The 21984-nt window shown below is 38.4% G+C and overlaps 1 protein-coding gene and 1 long non-coding RNA gene across 3 annotated transcripts in view; one reads left to right on the top strand and one right to left on the bottom strand.

Moving 5' to 3' along the window:
- Nucleotides 1-17379, top strand: part of AMD1 (adenosylmethionine decarboxylase 1) — a 55252-nt gene extending 37873 nt beyond the window's left edge. For both annotated transcript variants that reach the window (XM_086317324.1, XM_086317323.1), the window contains exons 2-9: nucleotides 10527-10613; nucleotides 11532-11658; nucleotides 12641-12743; nucleotides 13732-13774; nucleotides 13874-14018; nucleotides 14131-14223; nucleotides 14305-14460; nucleotides 15184-17379. In XM_086317324.1, the coding sequence (XP_086173450.1) occupies nucleotides 11542-11658; nucleotides 12641-12743; nucleotides 13732-13774; nucleotides 13874-14018; nucleotides 14131-14223; nucleotides 14305-14460; nucleotides 15184-15324 (798 nt within the window). In that variant the 5' untranslated portion in view covers nucleotides 10527-10613; nucleotides 11532-11541 and the 3' untranslated portion in view covers nucleotides 15325-17379. The remainder of the gene's footprint in view (nucleotides 1-10526; nucleotides 10614-11531; nucleotides 11659-12640; nucleotides 12744-13731; nucleotides 13775-13873; nucleotides 14019-14130; nucleotides 14224-14304; nucleotides 14461-15183) is intronic.
- LOC147365838 (uncharacterized) overlaps nucleotides 1-21984 on the bottom strand; it is an 85709-nt gene that overhangs the window by 22469 nt on the left and 41256 nt on the right. The gene's annotated exons all lie outside the window — the stretch shown is intronic.

Genomic DNA, 21984 nt, shown 5'->3' with positions numbered 1-21984 from the left:
GAGGAGGACATGACAGCCCACTAAAGTATTTTTGCCTAGAGAATTCCCATGGACAGAGGAGCCTGGCAGGCTACAGTCATAAAAGTTATGAAAGTCGTAAGTACATCTCAGATTTTGACAAATTGATCCCATCATGTAACCAGCCTTCATATCTAAGGAATGTAACTAGTCAGCAGTCCCCCTGTGCCTCCTTCCAATTATAACCTATTCCGCTCTCCAGCTAAGGGAACACCACTATCCTGAGTTTTAACACACCATGGTTTTCCCTAGTTTTTTTTTATAACATGGAATCATTTGTTATGTATTATATGCCTCCTTTGGTCAGCATTATGTTTGGGGTTTTTTTTAGTTCGTTCTCAGTGTTGTATAGTATTTTTGTGTCCATATACCACAATTTATCAAATCTACTGTTTACATCAATAATTTCCAGTTTGCTAATACAAATACATTGCTATGAACACTAGTGTAAATGTCTTTTTGTAAACAGCATGTATGCTCTCCTGTTAGATATACACACACCGAGGAATGGAGCTGCTAAGTCATAGGGTACATATAGTGCTTCTGTATTTAGTAAAGCTCCTGGGTTAGGAAAGTTCCCCTGGAGAAGGGATATGCTGCCAGTTCCAGTATTCTTGGACTTCCCTGGTGGCTCAGACGGTAAAGAATCTGCCTGCAATGCAATCTGCCTGCAATGCGGGAGATCTGAGTTTGACTCCTGGGTTAGGAAGATCCCTTGGAGGAGGGATGGCAACCTACTGGAGTATTCCTGCCTAGAGAATCCCCATGGACAGAGGCGCCTGGCGGGCTACACAGTCCACCGGGTCCAGAGAGTCAGACACAGTTTGAGACTACACGGTACAGGGTGCATATATTCAGCATAAGGGTGCAGTTGCTCAATATCTTCATTTAACATTTGTGTTGTCTTTTTAATTTTAGCTGTTTTGTGGGTGTATAGTGGTCTGTGTATTTCCCTTCAGACTAATGGAGTTGAACATCCTTTTATATCTTTATCCACCATTTGGCTATCTTTTGTGAAATGCTTGTTCAAGTCCACTTCTTTTTCTTTAGGGATGATTTTTCAGTTTGCAGGAGTTCTTTAATATATTATAGATGAATTATCTCTCCAATATGTATATTGCAAACATTTTCTGTCCTCTGGTTTCCTTTTTCGTTTTATTAATGACAGTTTAGAAAATAGTTCATAATTTTAATGTCTCATTTATCAGTGTTTTCACTAATGGTTCGTGGTTTTTCTGTCTTGTTTAAAATGATCTTTGCTCATCCGGAGGTAATGAAGATGTTCTTTTTTCCCTGTAAACTTTGTTTTACTTCTCATATTTAGATCTGCAGCCCATCTGGAATTTTTTTAATATGGTATGAAGGAGTAGAACATACTTGAAGCAAAATTGGCCCATCTTTCCAAGCTTTAACTCCAAGCTGGAACCCACTGTCTGTTAACATTTCCCACTGTCCTGTAGGCCACTTAGTAGAATTTCCCTTCAGTGTAATCTGAATGAAGTACATAATACTGAGAAGCTTTTATCTTTTCTGGCATGGCTTGGATTAAATAAGACTGATTAACAATATGTTGGAGAAGAGCAATAGTCCAGATATCCAAATGAATAAGACAGGTGATGTTTTCTAAAACTGACTACTTCACAAAGTAATTAAGGTTGAAATATAAAAAGAGGGAGTAGTATATTAGGTTTAACCTGCAGGTTTCTCTACTAGAATTTTCAGATTTCAAATGATGTTGAATAGAAATAGACCTTTATTTCTGTTTCTATAATTTCTTAAGAGTTGCTGGACTAAAATGCTGGACCAGACAAAAACCTTTTTAAAAGAAATGGCAGCTACGGGGAGGAAGTCTGTTAGAAAATAAGAAATTTTGGTGAGGAACGATAGTTTGATCTTTCAGGGCTCTAAAATTGACTTTCCTTTCTGCTTTAGAATTCATCACAGACCTGGACTCTTAGTAAGGAAATGGGTTCACATGGGAAATTGTAGTAAATGGAGGTAAAGAGTAAATGTTTATTAACTGTGGAAAGCTAAATGTATTTTAGCTATGTGAAAGTATGAAAACTACAATCTGTAATGTTAATATTGGGCAAGACATTTAGGACTACTGGTATTTTCTGCTATTCTTACTTTCCTTCACTCAAATTTTATATGATAAAATCTTCAGCAAAGGACTGGGAGCAGTTGCAAAAATAGTAAATTACACCTCAGCATTAATTTTCCCAGAACTCATGCCTTACTTGACTATATCATTGCACCATATTGCAATATCAGTAATTTACACTGAAGGAATTTACAACCCCTTGCCAAAAACCTTTTAGGGTAAATATTTTGGAGTAGAAGGGCTTCCTATTGAATTAAGCTTCTCAATACATTCCTCACAGCAGTTTGAAAAAACTTGAACTGCTATCTTCAAACCACCCTTTTTTGAGAGGTACACATTGAAAGTAATAAATCAATGTAGCAGTAATGATGCTAATTTAATTTTTCAGTGAAAGTTTGAGGTGGAGAACTTAAGTTACTCTGATTATAATTAACAGTGCATTCTGGGTTGATTGCTTTGAACAGAAGATGAAAGCTTATTTCTCTGGATATCTGAATTAAATTCTGGTCAGCCTAGACTTCGCTGAAGAGTAATCTCATGTTTTAGGATGCATTTGACTCAGACTGCTCTTACGACTGCTACCACCTTGGCTGTGGTGTTGAGGTCTGAATGCAAGGTGATAAATAGTGTCTGAAACAGATGAGTCAGGCTGTTGACTAAGGTCACCCTTCAGGAAAGTTCAAATAGTTCAGTTGGGTAACTTTTGGGGTAAATTACTTGATAACCCTGAAATCAGAGATTTTTGCTTAAAGGAGGAAATCTGTTAGAGGAACCTAATCACATGGAGGCCTTTTAAATAAATGCAGGTTTCCAGGCACCATCTGCACAGTTTCTGGCCCACTATATCTGAGGGTAGAATCCAAGGGATAAAAGCAAAACTGTTCTAAAGGGTTTTTTGCATCTGCCAGCAGCATTCTGTTCCCTCTATAATTTACTTCTTTAAAAGTCTAACATTGGCTTCCCTGTTGATCCAGTGTTTAAGAATTCGCCTTGCAATGCAAAGGACACCGGTTCAATCCCTGGCCTGGGAAGATCCCACATGCCACAGGGCAGCTGAGCCCATGTTCCACAACTACTGAAGCCCACTCACCGTAGAGCCTGTGCCCCGCAACAAGACAAGTCACCACAGTGAGAAGCCCCCTGCTTACCACAACTAAAGAAAGCCTGTACACAGCCGTGAAGACCTGGCACAGCCAAAAATAAATAATTATTAAAAAATGAAGGTCTAACATTAAGTTTAACCATTTTAAGTGAACATTCAGTATTAAATGTATTCACATTGTTGTGCAAGAGATCTGTAGAACTTTTCATTTTGCAAAACTGAAACTACCCATTAAAGGTTAATTTCCCCTCCCCTCTTCCTCCAGCCTTTATCAGTCACCTTTCCTTATGATTTGACTACTTTGGATACTTCATATGAATGTGTGAGATGAGTACCTTATATAAGTGGAAACCTATATCCTTTTCTGGTGATACTCATCCTTTTCTGACTGGTGTGATTCACTTAGCATGAAATTCTTAGGTTCATTCACATTGAAGCATGTGATAAACTTTCCTTTAAGGCCACATAAGCCATTTTTTGCATACACCACATTGTCTTTATCCATTAATCCCTTGATGGACATTTGGGTTGCTTGCTTCTCTTGACAGTTGTGAATAACAGTGAACATGGATGTGGAAATGGCTCTTCCCAATCCTGTCTTGGACTATTTACACACACACACACACACACAAGTAGAATTGTTAGATCATGTGGTAGTTCTGTTTTTATGGTTTTTTGAGGAATGTTCATAATTTTTCCATAATGGCTGTACCATTTTACATTTTCACCAGTAGTTCCATTCACTCAGTCATGTCTGACTCTTTGTGACCCCATGGACTGCAGCATGCCAGCACCCCCTGTCCATCACCAGACTCCCGGAGTTTACTCATACTCATGTCCATTGAGTTGGTGATGCCATCCAACCATCTTATCCTGTCATCCTTTTCTTCTCCTGCCTTCAGTCTTTCCCAGCATCAGGGTCTTTTCAAATGAGTCAGTTCTTCGCATCAGGTGGCCAAAGTATTGGAGCTTCAGCATCAGTCCTTCCAATGAATATTCAGGACTGATTTCCTTTAGGATGGACTGGTTTGATCTCCTTGCAGTCCATGGGACTCAAGAGTCTTCTCCAACACCACACTTCAAAAGCATCAATTTTTCGGCGCTCAGCTTTCTTTATAGTCCAACTCTCACATCCATACATGACTACTGGAAAAACCATTACTTTGACTAGACAGACCTTTGTTGGCAAAGTCATGTCTCTGCCTTTTAATATGCTGTCTAGGTTGGTCATAACTTTCCTTCCAAGGAGCAAGCGTCTTTTAATTTCATGGCTGCAGTCACCATCTGAAGTGATTTTGGAGCCCCAAAAAATAGTCTTTCACTGTTTCCATTGTTTCCCCATCGATTTGCCAAGAAGTGATGGGACCAGATGCCATGATCTTATTTTCTGAATGTTGAGTTTTAAGCCAACTTTTTCACTCTCCTCTTTCACTTTCATCAAGAGGCTCTTTAGTTGTTCTTCACTTTCTGCCATAAGTGTGGTGTCATCTGCATATTGAGGTTATTGATATATCTTGATTCCAGCTTGTGCTTCATCCATCCATTCACCAGTAGTAATTCACAAGTGTTAAAATTTCTCTGCATTTGCCAACACTTGTTCTTCCATTTTTCCTTTTCGGTATCTGACATCCTAATGAGCACGAGGTGGTATCATGATTGTGATTGGCATTGTCTTATGATTAGTGGCATTGAGCATCTTTTTATGTGCTTATTGGCCATTTGTATATCTTTTTTGAGGGGAGGGGAATTGTCTATTTAAGACCTTTTGCTTACTTTTAAATTAGGTTATTTGTTTTTCTTGTTGGAGTTCCTTATTTATTCCGGATATTAACCTCTTATAAGATGTAAGATTTGCAGGTACTTTTCCAGTTCTGTACCTTGTCTTTTCACTCTGTTGAATGTTTTCCTCTGATATACAGAAGTTAAGTTTGATGCAGTTCTATTTGCCTATTTTTGCTTTTGTTGCCTGTGTTTTTTGTGTAACATCCAAGAAAGCTTTGCCAAGTCCAATATCATAAAGTTTTTCCCCATGTTTTCTTCTAAGAGTTTTATAGTTTTGTGTCTTAATTGAGGTGTTTAAATCCATTTTGAGTTATGCAGTGTAAGGTAAGGATTCCATTTCATTCTTCTGTGTGCAGATCCAGTTTTCCCAACACCAGTTGCCCAAGAGACTGTCTTTTTCCAATCTACAATCTGTTCTGCTTGCCACCCCCAACCCCCCAAAAAAAGGATACGGGACGTCCCTGGTAGTCCAGTAGTTGGGACTTGGCCTTCCAATGCAGGGGTTGCTGGTTTGATTCCCTGGTCAGGGGGCTAAGATCCCATATACCCTGGGGCCAAAAAACTAAAACATAAAACAGAAGCAACATTGAAATAAAGGCTTTAAAAATGGTCCAATCAGGGGGAAAAAAAAGTAGCCAGTTAGCCATTTCTAGTCTTACTCAGTCAGATGACATAGAAGTCTCTTATCTTAATTGTATGTTTTCCCATGTAAACACTTCAATTTGTTCTATTTTTATTAAACCACAGACTAAAAACTTTTAATGTAAAATATGGGACTTACCTGGTGGTACAGTGGATAAGAATCTGCCTGCCAATGGAGGGGACAAGGGTTTGATCCACATGCCTCAGAGCAACGAAGCCCGTGAGCCACAACTACTGAAGCCTGTGTTCTAGAGCCTGCCTGCTGCAGCTGCTAAAGCCAGTGCACCTGGAGAAGCCACCGCCGTGAGAAGCCCATGCGCTGCAACTAGAGAACAGCCCACATGCAGCAACAAAGATTCAGCTCAACCACAAATTAACTAACTGATTAAAAATAAATAAAATATGGCATGCCATTTATGTATTACTTTTCTGGCAGAGTGACTAAGATCATTCAGTCCATGTACTATCATTTGTAAAGAGCATAGTATTTGAGAGATTTATCATGATCTGGGTGGGGCTAGGATCCAAAAAAGCTTTATTTAGGAAAAAAATAAGGGGCTTATTTTTCTACCAAAATGTGATTTTAATAATTTGCTGAAATTCTCAACTGTTTTCTCTCTCCCCTTTATGTTTATGGATAGCATTGTATTGACTTCTTCAACTCTAAATCTGTCACATTTTTCCTGCCCTGTATTTTTTGAGCCAGCAGTTCTCTAGATTGTTTTTATAATCACTTGGTTGATAGACTATTCAACTGTGTTTGACTTAGAATGTTTTAAAGCAGTTCCTTTCATACCATGACTTTGAAAACTACTGACTACTTAAGGGTTTCTTTTAGGTGAGGAAGAGTATGGTTGCAGACTTTATTAACAATGCTAGAATGAGTGCAGGAGGATTCTTGTTTCCATCAAGGTGGAGTAAGCACACTCTACTCTCACTGAATGCATCTAGAAACCCTGGACAGAATGCATGCAGCAGCTGAGGACTCTGGAAAGTAAAAGTTAGGTGCATTGGAGAAGGAAGCCAAAACTCAAAACATCACTGAAATATCCATGAGTTTGTTTCTTTTTTCTCTTGGTATCTCCTGGGATGGTCTCAAAAGCTGCCATAAACCCGGAACTGCACACAAACTGAGCTCTTAGGTCTTTTTCTGGAATGTGGACAAGGAATGGAAGGGGGCCCCTTTGGGTTAGAGAGAGTGGGGAAAATCCCTTTTTTGTTTTTGTATTGCTTTGCTTTTTTTTACCCTGTTCTTTGCTGTGTAGCTCAGGCAGTCCTGTAGTAGACTGCTGCAGAGCCGGGAACTAAAGCCTGGGCTTTCTAGCCAGCGGACCAAGAAGCAGGCCATCTTCACCAACCCCCCCCCCACCCCTCTCCCCCCCAACTATTGAGCTAGGCGTTGTCATGGAGATTATGGAGATAGTAACCTAACACATAGAAGTTGGATAAGAACAAGAAGACTGAATTTAACCATTTCAGCTGTCTGCTAACATAGTTTTTTAAAAATCAGCATGCTCCATAGGGTTTGAAGATTTAAAATCATATAATGTGATATCCAGGATGCAATCACAAATTTTTCCTTATGTAAAAATAAAAAACAATAAGGAAATTGCCTCAAAGGGAGATAGTCTAGTAGACTTCAACCTCAAGGTGGTGCAGGTCAGGATTTAAAAGCAGTTATCATAACCATGCTATAAGAAGTAATAACAAATCTTAGCAAAGAAGCAGAAGATGAAACTGAAAAATAACTACTGGAATAGAAAGTTTACTGGATGGGCTTGTAGAATAATGACAAAAGAGTGAGTGAACTGAAGATAGATCAGTAGGAATGGCTCAGTTGGAACAATGTTAAGAAAAAATTTCAGATGGACACTGAAAATGAACAAATCCTGGTCAAAAATTTTAGCGTTTTGTGTCAGATTGACAGAAGAGTGTATTATGGAAAAAATATTTGAAAAAATAATCTATATTTAAGTTTATGGATGGGTTCTATAAACAGCTAAGATATTAGCAATGAAATGAGTAAGCTTCACTTATGTAGATTAAAATAAGATAACATTTCAAGTGGAATATATATATATATCTGGTGCTTTAACAGAATAATTCTGTTAAATGAATATTTTTAATAACTCACCCTGAGGGTGACATTTTAAGAAACAGTAAAGGATCATGTAGGAATTTAGGTTTTTTTTTCTTTTTTTTAAACTTTTTTTTTATGTTGAGGTATAGTTGATTAATAATGTTGTGATAGTTGCAGGTGGATAGCAGAGGAAGGCAGCCGTACATATACATGTATCCATTGAATTTGTCTCCCATCCGGGCTGCCACATAACACTGAGCAGAGTTCCCTGTGCTACACAGCACGACCTTATTGGTTATACATTTTAAATATAGCATTGTGTACATGCTGATCCCAGACACCCTAACTATGCCTTTTCCCTGTTCTTTCCGCCCTAACCATAAATTCTTCCTCTAAATCTGCCAATCTGTTTCTGTTTTGTTAATAAGTTCATTTGTACCATTTCTTTTTAGATTGTACATGTAAGGCATGTCATTAGATATTTCTTCTCTGGCTGACTTCACTCAATATGACAATTCTAGGTCCATGCATATTGATACAAATGGCATTATTACGTTCTTTTTCATGGCTGAGTAATAATTCCATTGCATACCTGTACCACATCTTTTTCCATTCCTCTGTCAATGAACATTTAGGTTGTTTCCATGTCTTAGCTATTGTAAACAGTGCTGCAATGAACACTGGGGTGCATATATTTTTTGGAGCCATATTTTTCTCCAGATATATATATGTATATGCCCAGGAGTGAGACTACTGGTTCATCAGTTCAGTTCAGTCGCTCAGTCATGTCCGACTCTTTGCTACCCCATGGACTGCAGCACCCCGGGCCTCCCTGACCATCACCAACTCCTGGAGATACTCAAACTCATGTCCATTGTGTCGGTGATACCATCCAACCATCTCATGCTCTGTCATCCCCTTCTCCTCCTGCCTTCAATCTTTCCCAGCATCAGGGTCTTTTCAAAAGAGTCAGTTCTTCTCATCAGGTGGCCAAAGTATTGGAGCTTGAGCTTCAGCATCAGTCCTTCCAATGAACACCCAGGACTGATCTCCTTTACAATGGACTGGTTGGATCTCCTTGCAGTCCGGAAGACTCTGAACAGTCTTCTCCAACACCACAGTTCAAAGGCATCAATTCTTTGGCGCTCAGCTTTCTTTATAGTCCAGCTCTCACATCCATACATGACTACTAGAAAAACCATAGCTTTCACTAGACAGACCTTTGTTGGCAAAGTCATGTCTCTGCTTTTTAATATACTGTTTAGGTTGGTCATAACTTTTCTTTCAAGAAGCAAGAGTCTTTTAATTTCATGGCTGCAGTCACCATCTGCAGTGATTTTGGAGCCCCCCAAAATAGTCTTTCACTGTTCCATTGTACTTCCATCGATTTGCCATGAAGTGATGGGACCAGATGCCATGATCTTAGTTTTCTGAATGTTGAGTTTTAAGCCAACTTTTTCACTGTCCTCTTTCACTAAGAGACTCTTTAGTTCTTTGCTTTCTGCCATAAGGGTGCTGTCATTTGCATATCTGAGGTTATTGATATTTCTCCCAGCAATCTTGATTCCAGCTTGTGCTTCATCCATCCTGGCATTTCTCCTGATGTACTCTGCATATAGGTTAAATAAGCAGGGTGACAAAATGCAGCCTTGATGTACTCCTTTCCCAATTTGTAACCAGTCTGTTGTTCCATGTCCAGTTCCAACTGTTGCTTCTTGACCTGCATACAGATTTCTCAGGAGTCAGGTCAGGTGGTCTGGTATTCCCATCTCTCTCAGAATTTTCCACAGTTTGTTGTGATCCACACAGTCAAAGGATTTGGTGTAGTCAATAAAGCAGAAGTAAATGTTTTTCTGGAACTCTCTTGCTTTTTCCATGATCCAGCCAGTGGATGTTGGCAATTTGATCTCTGTTCCTCTGCATTTTCTAAATCCAGCTTGAACATCTGGAAGTTCACGGTTCATATGGTAGCTCTATTTTTAGTTTTTTAAAGAACCTCCATCCTGTTCTCCATAGTGGCTGTATTGATTTATATTCCCACCAACAGCGCAAGAAGAGTTAGTTCCTTTTTCTTCACACCCCCTCCATGATGGCCATTCTGATGGGTATGAGGTGATGTTTCATTGTAGTTTTGATTTGCATTTCTTTTAATTAGTGATGTTGAGCATGTGTTTGTTGGCTATCTGTATGTCGTCTTTGGAGAAATGTCTTATTTGGGTCTTATTTGTCTTTTTCATAATAAATTGCAAATACATAGTATACTTTCCTGGATTTTGGTTTGCTTCTTAACATGCTGTAGCAAAATGCATCCATCTTACTTGGTGTATATGTCAATGTAGATTGTTTTGAAAGAAAATTAAATGTCGGTATTCATAAAAGAAGGAAAATCCCCTGGAGGGAGGGCACAGCAATCCACTGCAGTATTGCCTGGAGAATTCAGCGGACAGAGGATCCTGGAGGCTACAGTCCATGGGGTTGCCAAGAGTTGGACAGCTTAGCAGGCATGCAGCATAGTGATTGAACTTAATCTCCAGCCCTTCTCCCCATCCATAGGTCAGGGGCTGGATAAGACATTCCAGCCTTCTAATCACAAGGTGGGCCTTCCTGGCAACAAGTGTCCAACCTCACTTGCTTCCAAAAGTTACTTCATTAACATATCATTCATAAGAGAAGGTGGAGCAAGAATGAGACAAAAAATACAAAGTATGATTTTAAATCATGGTGAGACTTTTGTAATTTTTATGAGAGTAGGCAAGTACTGTTATAAATTAATCATCCTCTTTTTGGTTAAATAATAGATCCGAGTGGGACATACTTTTGAAGGATGTGCAATGTTCAATCATAAGTGTGACAAAAACTGACAAGCAGGAAGCTTATGTACTCAGGTAAGTCCTCTGAAATAGTATTGGTTAACCGATTTCAGTATGAATCATACTTTATGTGGAAGAGTTAATTGTTTCTCTGTATACTGGTTCTATAATTGTTTTTACCTTTTTTAAAAAAAAATACGGTGTAAAATAAAATGTTTACTTCAGGTGTCCCTAGGCAGTAGGGTTTTTGAAGTCTTACCTAATAGCTCTTCAAGGTGGCTGCCATCTTTTTTACCCTGGAGTTAGCAGGGAGTTTCTGTAAAAGAGGATTGAATGGCATTGTTCCCTTGCCCTCACTTCTTTTATTTTTAGTATGTGCTTCTCTATCAAAGCTTGAAGCAGAGTGAAAATTAGCTTTACCATAGAAATAGGATTGCTGTTATTTAAGAGAGGAAAGCCATGGAGTTCTTTTTTAGGTACAGAGATAGAATTTTGGGCCTTGAGGCTATTGTATTGAACACGGTGCCTGCTTTTACTAAGTCTATATTTGACATATACAGATGTTTATCAAATGCCTATTAGGTGCCGGGCCCTAGGGATATAATAGTAAAAGCAAACATTCCTTTCCTCATGGAACTTATTATCCAGTAAAAAGTAATGAGATGGTTACAGACGTACACATGAGAGCAGGCAGTTCAAGACGAGGTAAAGAATGAATTTAGTAAGTGTCCTAGGTTAGGTTAGGTGTGGAGGAAAATTGACCTGTAAAAGAAGGTTTGTGTAATGAGTTAGTATGCTTTATACCTAGTTTATGTTTCTGTGGGATCTTTCATGTAATAGAAGAGGAAGAATTATTTGCTTCCTTGAGAACTTAATGTTTAAAATTATTAGCCAAAAATTTACACTTTAAATGATAGTCCAATAATAATAGATTAAGCATCTCAGTAGTACATAAACATTGTTATAATATTGTGACTTTCTTTTAAACTGCAGTGAGAGTAGCATGTTTGTCTCCAAGAGACGTTTCATTTTGAAGACATGTGGTACCACCCTCTTGCTGAAAGCACTGGTTCCCCTGTTGAAACTTGCTAGGGATTACAGTGGGTTTGACTCAATTCAAGTAAGTAGTCAAAAAAACATTTATCCTTTTGGTCGGGTATAAACGTTAAGAGTTCGGTGATGTGCCTGGTAAATAAATTTGTATACTTGTTCAATTGTAATGACTAAGGACACTCACACTATGGAGAGAAAGAATGCCTGTTACTCATGGACAACAGAAAATGTGGAGGAACCAGAGAAGGAATTGGGATAAAACTCAAAATGAAAGAAAAGAAAACCAGATACTTTCAGTAGTTAATTCTTTAACATTATTACTATGAATGGTGGAGAAAGTAAGAAAAGAAGGGAAAGCAAGGAAAATCATCTAGACTTCATAATAAAGAACTGATTGTATTAAAGAGCAATAGTCAGTTAATTCTTGAATGCTATCAGACTTTATACTTGGATTTTAATTATTGTGATAAGATGTTGAATTTTAATATTTAACTTAATTTGTAAATATTAGTAAATAATTTACTCAATTTGTCCTAGGGCAAAGGACAGCTGTCATTGGGACCTAAAACTGTTTTTGTTGATCCTTATAAGATCTAAATTGAGCAATATGTTAATTTTTGGATCACTCTTTTGAAACTAAATATATACAATACATATTTTCCCACAAAATTTTTATTACATGCCTGTTTTAAAGCTCACAAACTCCTGCCCTAGGGAATCCCCTGGTGGTCCAGTGGTTAGGACTCTGTGTCTCTATATAACACTAACTCATGGGTATTGGTGTGAAACCTTGCTCTTTGACACAGCGGCCTTCGTTTTTCTTTGTCAGCCAGCAAAGTGCGCTATAGTCCACAGGGTCGCAAAGAGCTGGACGCAACTGAACGACTGAGCATACGCACACATAAAGCACTACAATATATGTTAAGTGTCACTGGGAAAGAATATTTGTGGAGATAGTTTTGGTTTTGATATGTATATGTAGAAAATAGTATATTGGTTTAGGAAAGGTGATAGAATTCTGTGTGTGAAATTATCTGTCTGTCTTTTAGAGCTTCTTTTATTCTCGTAAGAATTTCATGAAGCCTTCTCACCAAGGGTACCCACACCGGAATTTCCAGGAAGAAATAGAGTTCCTTAATGCAATTTTCCCAAGTAAGTTTAAGTAGAATTGAGTCCTGCTTCTTGAAGTTGGATGTGTGTGTGTTGTGTGTGTGTGTGCCTGTGTATCAAACATAGCACTATATATAGTTAAGTTAAATGTATCAGTTTAGCTGATTACAAATTTTTGAGTATTCTTGTGTAACTGTTGAAATGATGGGAGAAAAAAATCAAGTAACTGATCATCTGCCAGATGGAGGACTCATCTTCTAGCCAGTTGCTGTCATTTATGTCTGTTTTAGTGGGTATGAAGGCTGTGATCCCTTCATCCAGAAAAATGCCCCATGACTTCATAAACCCATGCTAAGACACTGGTCCATGTTAAGAAACTGTCTACCATGCTGTACAGGAGTTGAGCTGGCTTAAGAATGGTCAACCGAAGTGAGTTTGTAGTGTCGCTTCAACTAAATTGGCAAGATTTACTTCTATCCATATATATAAGCTTTTATTTATAGACCTTCCTTTTTGAGCTTCAAGGACAGGGAAATAAAGGTTACCTAATCTAACACCCTTATACCCTAGAAGAGGCTAAAAACCTAAGATGATTTTAGTAACCTGGCGCAGAGTCATTCACAAGGGTGATTTTGAAAAAGAAAATCTTTAAAAGATTTCCATCCTACCTGTTATTACCTCATCCTTTATACTAGGCTATATCAGGGTGCCGTGCATAATTTAGTTTAAATTTCAACCAGCTGTTAACTTTGTTGAGTGAGGCTTTGAAACACCATGGAAAGGAGGACGCACTGCATAACTTCATTTCCTGGAGAGAGTAGGTAAATAGGCGACCAAACTCCATCACCTGATGGAGTCTTAGGGGAGAGTAAACCATAGTTTTCTCAGCACCATTCAGACTGGCTTATTAGCTGAAGAGCATCTCTAAATGACAGCCAATAAAATGTTTTCTTAAAGGGGGAGGGGGATCCTGCCTACTTGCTATCAGATGGATCTGTTAAATTTATTTTTTGTTCTCCTGCCTCAACAGATGGAGCAGCATATTGTATGGGACGCATGAATTCTGACTGTTGGTATGTTGGACCCAATCTGATGGAATTTTTGTTTTATATAAGATTTCTTTTTAAACTTGCAGTTGTCATTTTTAGAAACTATTTTGTACTTTTATATAGGTACTTGTATACTTTGGATTTCCCAGAGAGTAGGGTAATCAATCAGCCAGATCAAACCCTGGAAATTCTGATGAGTGAGCTTGACCCAGCAGTTATGGACCAGTTCTACATGAAAGATGGTGTTACTGCAAAGGATGTCACTCGTGTAAGCATTTTCAATAATAATTCTGTATCCTGCTTGGCAGCTAAATATTTTGGCTCATTCTCTATTTCTTTTCCAGATTTGCTTTTAAATCAGTCTTTGGCTTTTTTCCCAGGAGAGTGGAATTCGTGACCTGATACCAGGTTCTGTCATTGATGCCACAATGTTCAATCCTTGTGGGTATTCAATGAATGGGATGAAATCGGATGTAAGTAAGAATATCTTGCTTAATAATTTAAACCTTTAAGTGTGCCCTTTCCATTATTAACACAAAGCTATTTCTCTTAAGGGAACTTATTGGACTATTCACATCACTCCAGAACCAGAATTTTCTTATGTTAGCTTTGAAACAAACTTAAGTCAGACCTCCTATGATGACCTGATCAGGAAAGTTGTGGAAGTCTTCAAGCCAGGAAAATTTGTGACCACCCTGTTTGTAAATCAGGTAATAACATTTTTTTCATCGACAATAAAATCTGACAGAAAATAAGGATAGTGAGGCATGTCATAAAATGTATTCTGAGATGCCATATAATCAGCCAGAGATAACCAGAGATACTACTAATTGAGGTGTTTGGTAGATGAGAAGCTTTATGCCTATCATTAGACTTTATATCTAGCCCAGTTCGTGAGCTCTTCTTATCCTATCTATTTTCCCTGTTGATAGACCTTGGGGATGGTGGTGCCAGAAGACATAAAGTGTCCCACTGCATCCAGCCCCTAGGAAGTCAGCTAAAATATTTCAGTTCCATGGGGTTGGTTTTGTTGTTGTTGTTTTAGTTTTTTAATTTTATTTATTTATTTCTCGTTGTGCTGGGTTTTCGTTGCTGCACAGGCTTTTCTCTAGTTGTAGAGAGCAGGGGCTACTCTTCGTTGCAGGGCGTGGGCTTCCCATTAATGGTGGCTTCTCTTGTTGTGGATCACGGGCTGTAGGGCACAAGGGCTCAGTCATGGTACATGGACTTAACTTGATCTGTGGCATGTGGGATCTTCCTGGATCAGGGATCAAACCTGTGTCTCCTGCACTGGCAGGCAGATTATTTATCACTCTGAGCCACCAGGGAAGCCCCCAGTGCTACAGTCTGACTAAAATAGCAGTCTTAAATACTTTGTTTGAAAATATTACTGCATATTGGAAACGCTAATGGTTAATTTCATTTTCCCCCAGAGTTCTAAATGTCGCACAGTGCTTTCCTCACCCCAGAAGATTGAAGGTTTTAAACGTCTTGATTGCCAGAGCGCTTTGTTCAATGATTACAATTTTGTTTTTACCAGTTTTGCTAAGAAGCAGCAACAACAGCAGAGTTGATTAAGAAACATGAAGAAAAAACGCAAAAAGAGAACACACATAGAAGAAGGTGGTGGCTGCTTTTTAGATATTGATACCAAGGGCCATGCTTTCCATAACCACCACCTCGTAGTTGCAGAAAGCCCTAGATGTAATGATAGTGTAATCATTTTGAATTGTATGCATTATTATATCAAGGAGTTAGATATCTTGCATGAATGCTCTCTTCTGTGTTTAGGTATCCTATGCCACTCTTGCTGTGAAATTGAAGTGCATGTAGAAAAAACCTTTTACTATACGAAACTTTACAACACTTGTGAAAACAATTCAATTTGGTTTACGCACAGTGTAATATTTCTCCAGGTGTCATCCAAAATTCCCCACAGACAAGGCTTTCGTCCTCATTAGGTGTTGGCCTCAGCCTAGCCATCTGGGACTGTTCTATTAATTGCTGCCAGGATTTTACATCCAGTTACCTCCACTTTCTAGAACATATTCTCTACTAACGTTATTGAAACCAATTTCTACTTCATACAGATGTTTTTGCAACAGCAATTAAAGTTTTTCTTCCACGAGTGGAGTCCTCTAAGAAAACTATCCCTTCTGTGTATTTATATTTTAACACTGCTTCCTGTACTTGTATTACTTGGATTCCTACCGTTACCATGGTGTCTCCCCTCCCAACCACACCCCCTCAATAAAGCAATACACTTACACTGTGGGTTTTATACGAATCTATACCCCAGAGGGGGAAGGCGGGGGTAGACCCTAGGCTTAATTTTCTTTTAAGGTCAATGGAGTTTGACATTTTTCATTGCCATGCACTCTTTTGGAATAAACTATTGTTGATTAGCAAAGAAGGCGTAGATTGGTACTAGGGAATATTGGCAGAACTGTATGGAAACTGTGCCATTTGGTGTCCCCCATTAAATGAAATGAGCTTCTCATAAGTACCATGTCGTTATTAACTTGCTCAGTAGTACAAAAGCATTTTTATCACAATTTATTAACGAGATTTAAGATAAAGGTATCGGTTTCAACAAATCAAGTCAGGTCAGATGATTCACCTTAACTTTTACTTTCGTAGCCATTTCCACTAATTTCTGTTAATGATATGCCATGAACTTTGGTTCAAAGCAGAGTCAATGTCTTTTCCATCTTGTGACTTAAAAGTTCCATGACTTTATGCTACATGTAATAGTGTTCTGACTTTCCTCTTGCTTGTTTGTATTCCTTTCACCATGGAATAGGATCAGGTGATGAATGAGAACTGTTAAGGTTATTCAGACATATTCAGTGCAGCAGAATGCTATCCACAAAACGTTACACACAAAATTACAAAATCATTGCTGGGAAATGACCTAAAAATACAGGCATAAAAGAGTTGGCATCTTTTAGCTGTATTTGCTAACATGGACATTTAAGCAGTTGATAAAAGAGCAAAGTTGACTCAATTTTGTATTTCTTCTTGTCCTCAAACAATTTTTGATTCTTTCTGGAGTGATGCAGTGATGCTTTTGTTCCTTCCGTATTTATAATGGAAACACTTTTTTTTTAGTGTTTCTGAACATAAAATCTGCTTGATTTGAAATCAAGTGGTTGGAACACTTGACTTTTATTTTAAACGCATTGTTGATTCAAAGCTTCATTGAAGAAGCTTTCAATCAATGAATCATTCTGATTTTCTATAATTACGCACAGTACCTAATGTTTTGGTGCTATTATGAGGACCAATGCTCAAAGTGGATTTTGTTCTTGAACAGCGTCCCAGTAGATTTGATGACATTTATTGGCTTGAGGTCTGATTTTCCTTCCCCTAATAGATTTAAAAGATTTCTATTTCATGTTGAAGACCTGCACAAATTTTGTATGGAACAAAGCCTAGAAAAAAATGAAAAATAGATTGACTAGTAATCTAAATTAATCCTAATATGTATGATAGAGGAGGGAAAATTTTGGTGCCATAATTTCTCTCTTCATGGTGTTGGACATAAATCACTTGGAATGTATTTCTGTACCCACAATTTAAAATTCAATAAAGGTTTGCTTAATTCATTGTCTAGTGACATTCAGAAAGTTTTCTGTCAATGTATTTTTTTAAATAGTATACATGACCAAATAGTAGACTCTATATAAAGTTTTTATAATTAATTGAAGGAATCAATATTTAATGTTTTTTTTTAAGGTTATGGGAGATGTTATAAAGATCTTTAAGTTCTGGGAGAACAGTTTTAAACGTTTGTTGTTGATAGTAGCTTCATAACTGAAGCTGAAAGGAAATCATCTGGGCTGTATCCCAGGTCATCAGAGTAGGAAAAGTGTAAGTAGAATAAGAATGCTAGAGTTTGGAACTAGAAAAGTTTGGAGATGGAATATTCCAGCATTTATTATGGAATAGGTACTTCCTGGTGGGTGGGGAGCAGAGTTTAATTCAGTTCTTGCAACTAGAACATAGTTAAAAGCTTTTGATCTTTGTGCCATGCAGATACGTATCTCATCATTTGGCGAAATTTCAGTTCTTCAGTCTCATATACAATAAGCTAAAAACTGGAATCTTTATTATCTTCAGATCTTTCTTAAAATAAGCTTATCAGAATATTGTCCAAAATCTGAGTTAAAAAGGGTTGATCTTAGGGACCTCCCTGGCGGTCCATTGGTTAAGACTCTGTGCTCCCAGTGCAGAGGGCACAGGTTAGCTCTCTAGTCAGTGAACCAAGATTCCTGAGTGCCACAGAGCCCAGCTCTAAAAAGAAAAGGTTGATCTTAGAAAAGCAAGATGCTAAATGTGTGTGCAGTCCTACAGTGCCAGATTTTTTTATAGGGACAGGTGGCTTGAGTTCGGCAAACACCTGGTGTTAACTGATGAGATTCAGGGACATAATCTGAATGTGGTAAATGTGACACACTATGAAAGAGAAAAGACTTCTATTGTCTTAGCCAGATAACACCACTTCCCAGCTACCCACCTTCAAACTTTACATTTTCATCTGCCTTTCTCTTTTTGTTACAGTGGAAGAAGTGTTAGTCCTTTGAATTCCTACCCACCCATTTCTACCTTTAGAGACTACAGAAGGCCACTGCAGGCATGTCCACTGTTGATCCCCATCAGTTTGTTTTACTTCCCTAGTTTCTCCCCACGTCCATTTGCTCCTTAGGATTTACTTTGTTAGTCCTTTACAACGCGAGAAATGTCAGTTCTTATTCCCAAACTGAACCATCTTCAAACTACTTGTAATCCAGCATTTTCCTGAGTGCCCAAACCAGAAACCTAGGATGAAATTGAGGCAGAGTCAGAGAGGTTTGTGATGTAACTCAGATTGGAAGAAAACTTTTGGCAGTGTCAAGAGATGTCCCATATGCTGTTGAAGTAGGACATGGCAGCCTACTCCAATATTTTTCGCCTGGAGGGTCCCATGGACAGAGGAGCCGGGCGGGCTACAGTCCATGGGGTCACAAAGAGTCAGACACAACTGAGCAACTGACAACACACGTGAGTTAGAAGACCCCCAAATAGGTTGATATTTATAATTAAACATCTAAATTGGATGTATACTCAAATTTCTTCTTGAACCATCACACTCTAGCTTCAGAGTCCTCAGTTCTGCTCTGGTACACTGAACTATCTGCTACACACACCTCATTAGGTCAGATTTACAAAAAGTTGATACATACAAATCTTTTACAAGTTTTAAGAATGTACACTCTTGGCCCACAGCCACATCAGGACCAAAGAAAGTTCCCTTATACCACTACCTAAGCAATGAAGCGTTACTCTAGGTAGTTTAACTACTATCCAGATTTTTTTCACTAAAGAGTAGGGTTTCCTTCCCCATCCCAGCTCTGAAACTAAATTGAATCACTTAATGCTTTCATAAGTACAACGTTTTGAGAGGTTGAACCCATGTATTTCTTATTGCCGAGTAGTATTCCACTGTATGAATGTACTACAATTTGTTTAGCTATTCTGTTAAATGAACATTTTGTTGGTTCTCCATTGTGAGAAAATATTAATAAAGCTGCTATGAACATTTCCTCATACAAGCATTGTGGCTTCTGAGTGTGTAGTAGTATCTTGTGTTAATCTACATTTCTCTAATGAGTATGCGCTCTCATGTGTTCAGTTAGCCATTACTGTATTCTTAGAATGAAAGCTTTGTATATTTAAAAATTGGCTCTTTTCATTAATGAGATATGGAACTATATATTTTGGATACAGTTTTTTGGTGTATTTTGTAAATATTTTCTCCTAGTCTGTCTTCATTTTTCTAATAGTGTCTGGAGTAGTTCTTTTTAAAGTCCTGATGGGCACTATGATGGATTAGGATTGAGTTGAATCCATCTGTCGTCTTTTTCTCAGCAATGTTTGGTATAATGTTTTATGTGATTTTGATTGTCATAACTTTAAGATTTTTTGGTAAAAATCTATCAGTGGAATTGGTTTTTTTTCCAATTGATAACTCACAGATAACAATTAAAATTTTTTTCTCTTGTATCATGAGAACTTGCTAATAAATAAGCTCACTTAAAATTATTTTTTATTGAAGGATAATTGCTTTACAGAATTTTGCTGTTTTCTGTCAAACCTCAACATGAATCAGCCATAGGTATACATATATCCCCTCCCTTTTGAAGCTTCCTCCCATTTCCCTCCCCATTCCACCCCTCTAGGTGGATACAGGGCCCCTGTTTGAGTTTCCTGAGCCATACAGCAAATTCCTGTTGGCTATCTATTTTACATATGGTAATGTAAGTTTCCACGTTACTCTTCCCATACATCTCACCCTCTCCTCCCCTCTCCCCATGTCCATAAGTCTGTTCTCTGTGTTGCTTACTGGTTTGAAAAATTATTTTCTTACCTGTTTACCTGTTAGGACCTCTAATATATGTTGAGTGTAAATGGTAAGAGCAGCTTGTGACTATTTTAAGGTTGGGAAGACACCTAGGGAGTGAAATTCAAGGAGTACGGTCAGATCAGGGTGGTGTAAGTCGGCATCTGGGAGTAAGTGCATCCTTGGATTTTGCTCCCTAGGGGTTTTCCTCGCCTCAGCCTTTGCGTGTGCATGCTAAGTTGCTCAGTTGTGTCCACCTCTTTGTGACCCCATGGATTGCAGCCCACCAGCCTCCTCTGCCATGGGATTCTCCAGGCAAGAATACTGGAGTGGGTTGCCAAGCCCTTTTCCAGGGGATCTTCCCAACCCAGGAATCGAACTCACATCTCTTACGTCTCCTGCATTGGTAGATGGGTTTTGTACTATTAAGGCTTGTGCATGCCAATTTTAAGAAGAGTAGTCCATCAAGAATGCTGTTGGTTTTATGTAGGTGCCTAGATGGATACCTTTTATATATAATACTTCTGTTTATACTTTGTTTTTCTCACGAATGGGTATTGTATTTTGGCAGACACCCCTCCCCAACGTTTTACATCCACTGAAATGACCATGTGGTTTGTCTCCTTTATTCTGTTAACATACTATTCCTGTCCTTGGGGAGGATTTAGTTAATGGAACCTTATGACAAAAACAGGTTCCCAAAACTGTCAAAGTATCTTGTCCAAGGTTCCACAAGTAGAAATGGTGAGTCCAGATTCAAAACTCTGGCTCATTTTCTTAATCACTAAGCAGTCCCTCAGCTAAACCTTTTCCAAATAAGTCTCCCTTTGAATACCTACTCAAAACTTGGGGATTCAGTTATTTCACCTCCTTTATTTACAAAAACAATTAGTTTCAGGGCAGGGAATTAATAGGTACAAACTGTTAGGTGTAAAATAAGCTATACGGATATATTGTACAGAGAATATAGCCAGTATTTTATAACTATAATGGAGTATAACCTTTAAAAATTGTGAATCACTACATTGTACACCTATAATTACATAATATTGTACGTTAACTATACTAATAAAGATTTTGTTCCAGAAAAAAGTAGTAAGGGAGGTTGAAGTGAACTCTGGGAGTTAGCTGCCTTCATTAACCCTGTGATGTCCTTCACCCTGGTTCTCCACACATGTGCATGGGCTCTCCTACTCATTTCCCCCAACTTAGCCCTCATTATTTGACAGGGATTAAAAGCATGGAAAATAAGGAGAAATAGGAACCTAAGGCAGCCATGAAATTAAAAGACGCTTGCTCCTTGGAAGAAAAGCTATGACCAAACTAGACAGCATATTAAAAAGCAGAGACGTTACTTTGCCAACAAAGGTCCATCTAGTCAAAGCTATGGTTTTTCCAGCAGTCATCTATGGATGTGAGAGTTGGGCTATAAAGAACGCTGAGCGCTGAAGAATTGATGTTTATGAAGTGGAGTGTTGGAGAAGACTCTTGAGAGTCCCTTAGGCTGCAAGGATATCCAACCAGTCAATCCTAAAGGAAATCGGTCCTGAATATTCATTGGAAGGACTTATGCTGAAGCTGAAACTCCAATACTTTGGCCACCTGATTGGAAGAACTGACTCATTTGAAAAGACCCTGATGCTGGGAAAGATTGAAGGCGGGAGGAGAAGGGGACGACAGAGGGATGAGATGGTTGGAAGGCATCACCGACTCAATGGACATGAGTTTGAGCAAGCTCTGGGAGATGGTGAAAGACAGAGAAGCCTGGTGCTGCAGTCCATGGGGTTGCAAAGAGTCAGACACGACTGAGCGACTGAACATAAATGCTGGTGAAGTTTTAATGGAAAAAGAT

This window comes from Bos grunniens, chromosome 9 (genome assembly GCF_055505025.1).
Source record: "Bos grunniens cultivar Pamir isolate PY7600 chromosome 9, Bosgru_T2T1.0, whole genome shotgun sequence".
Taxonomy (NCBI): domain Eukaryota; kingdom Metazoa; phylum Chordata; class Mammalia; order Artiodactyla; family Bovidae; genus Bos; species Bos grunniens.
The sequence above is the reverse complement of the archived record's forward strand: the minus strand, read 5'-3'. Positions and strand labels throughout refer to the sequence as shown.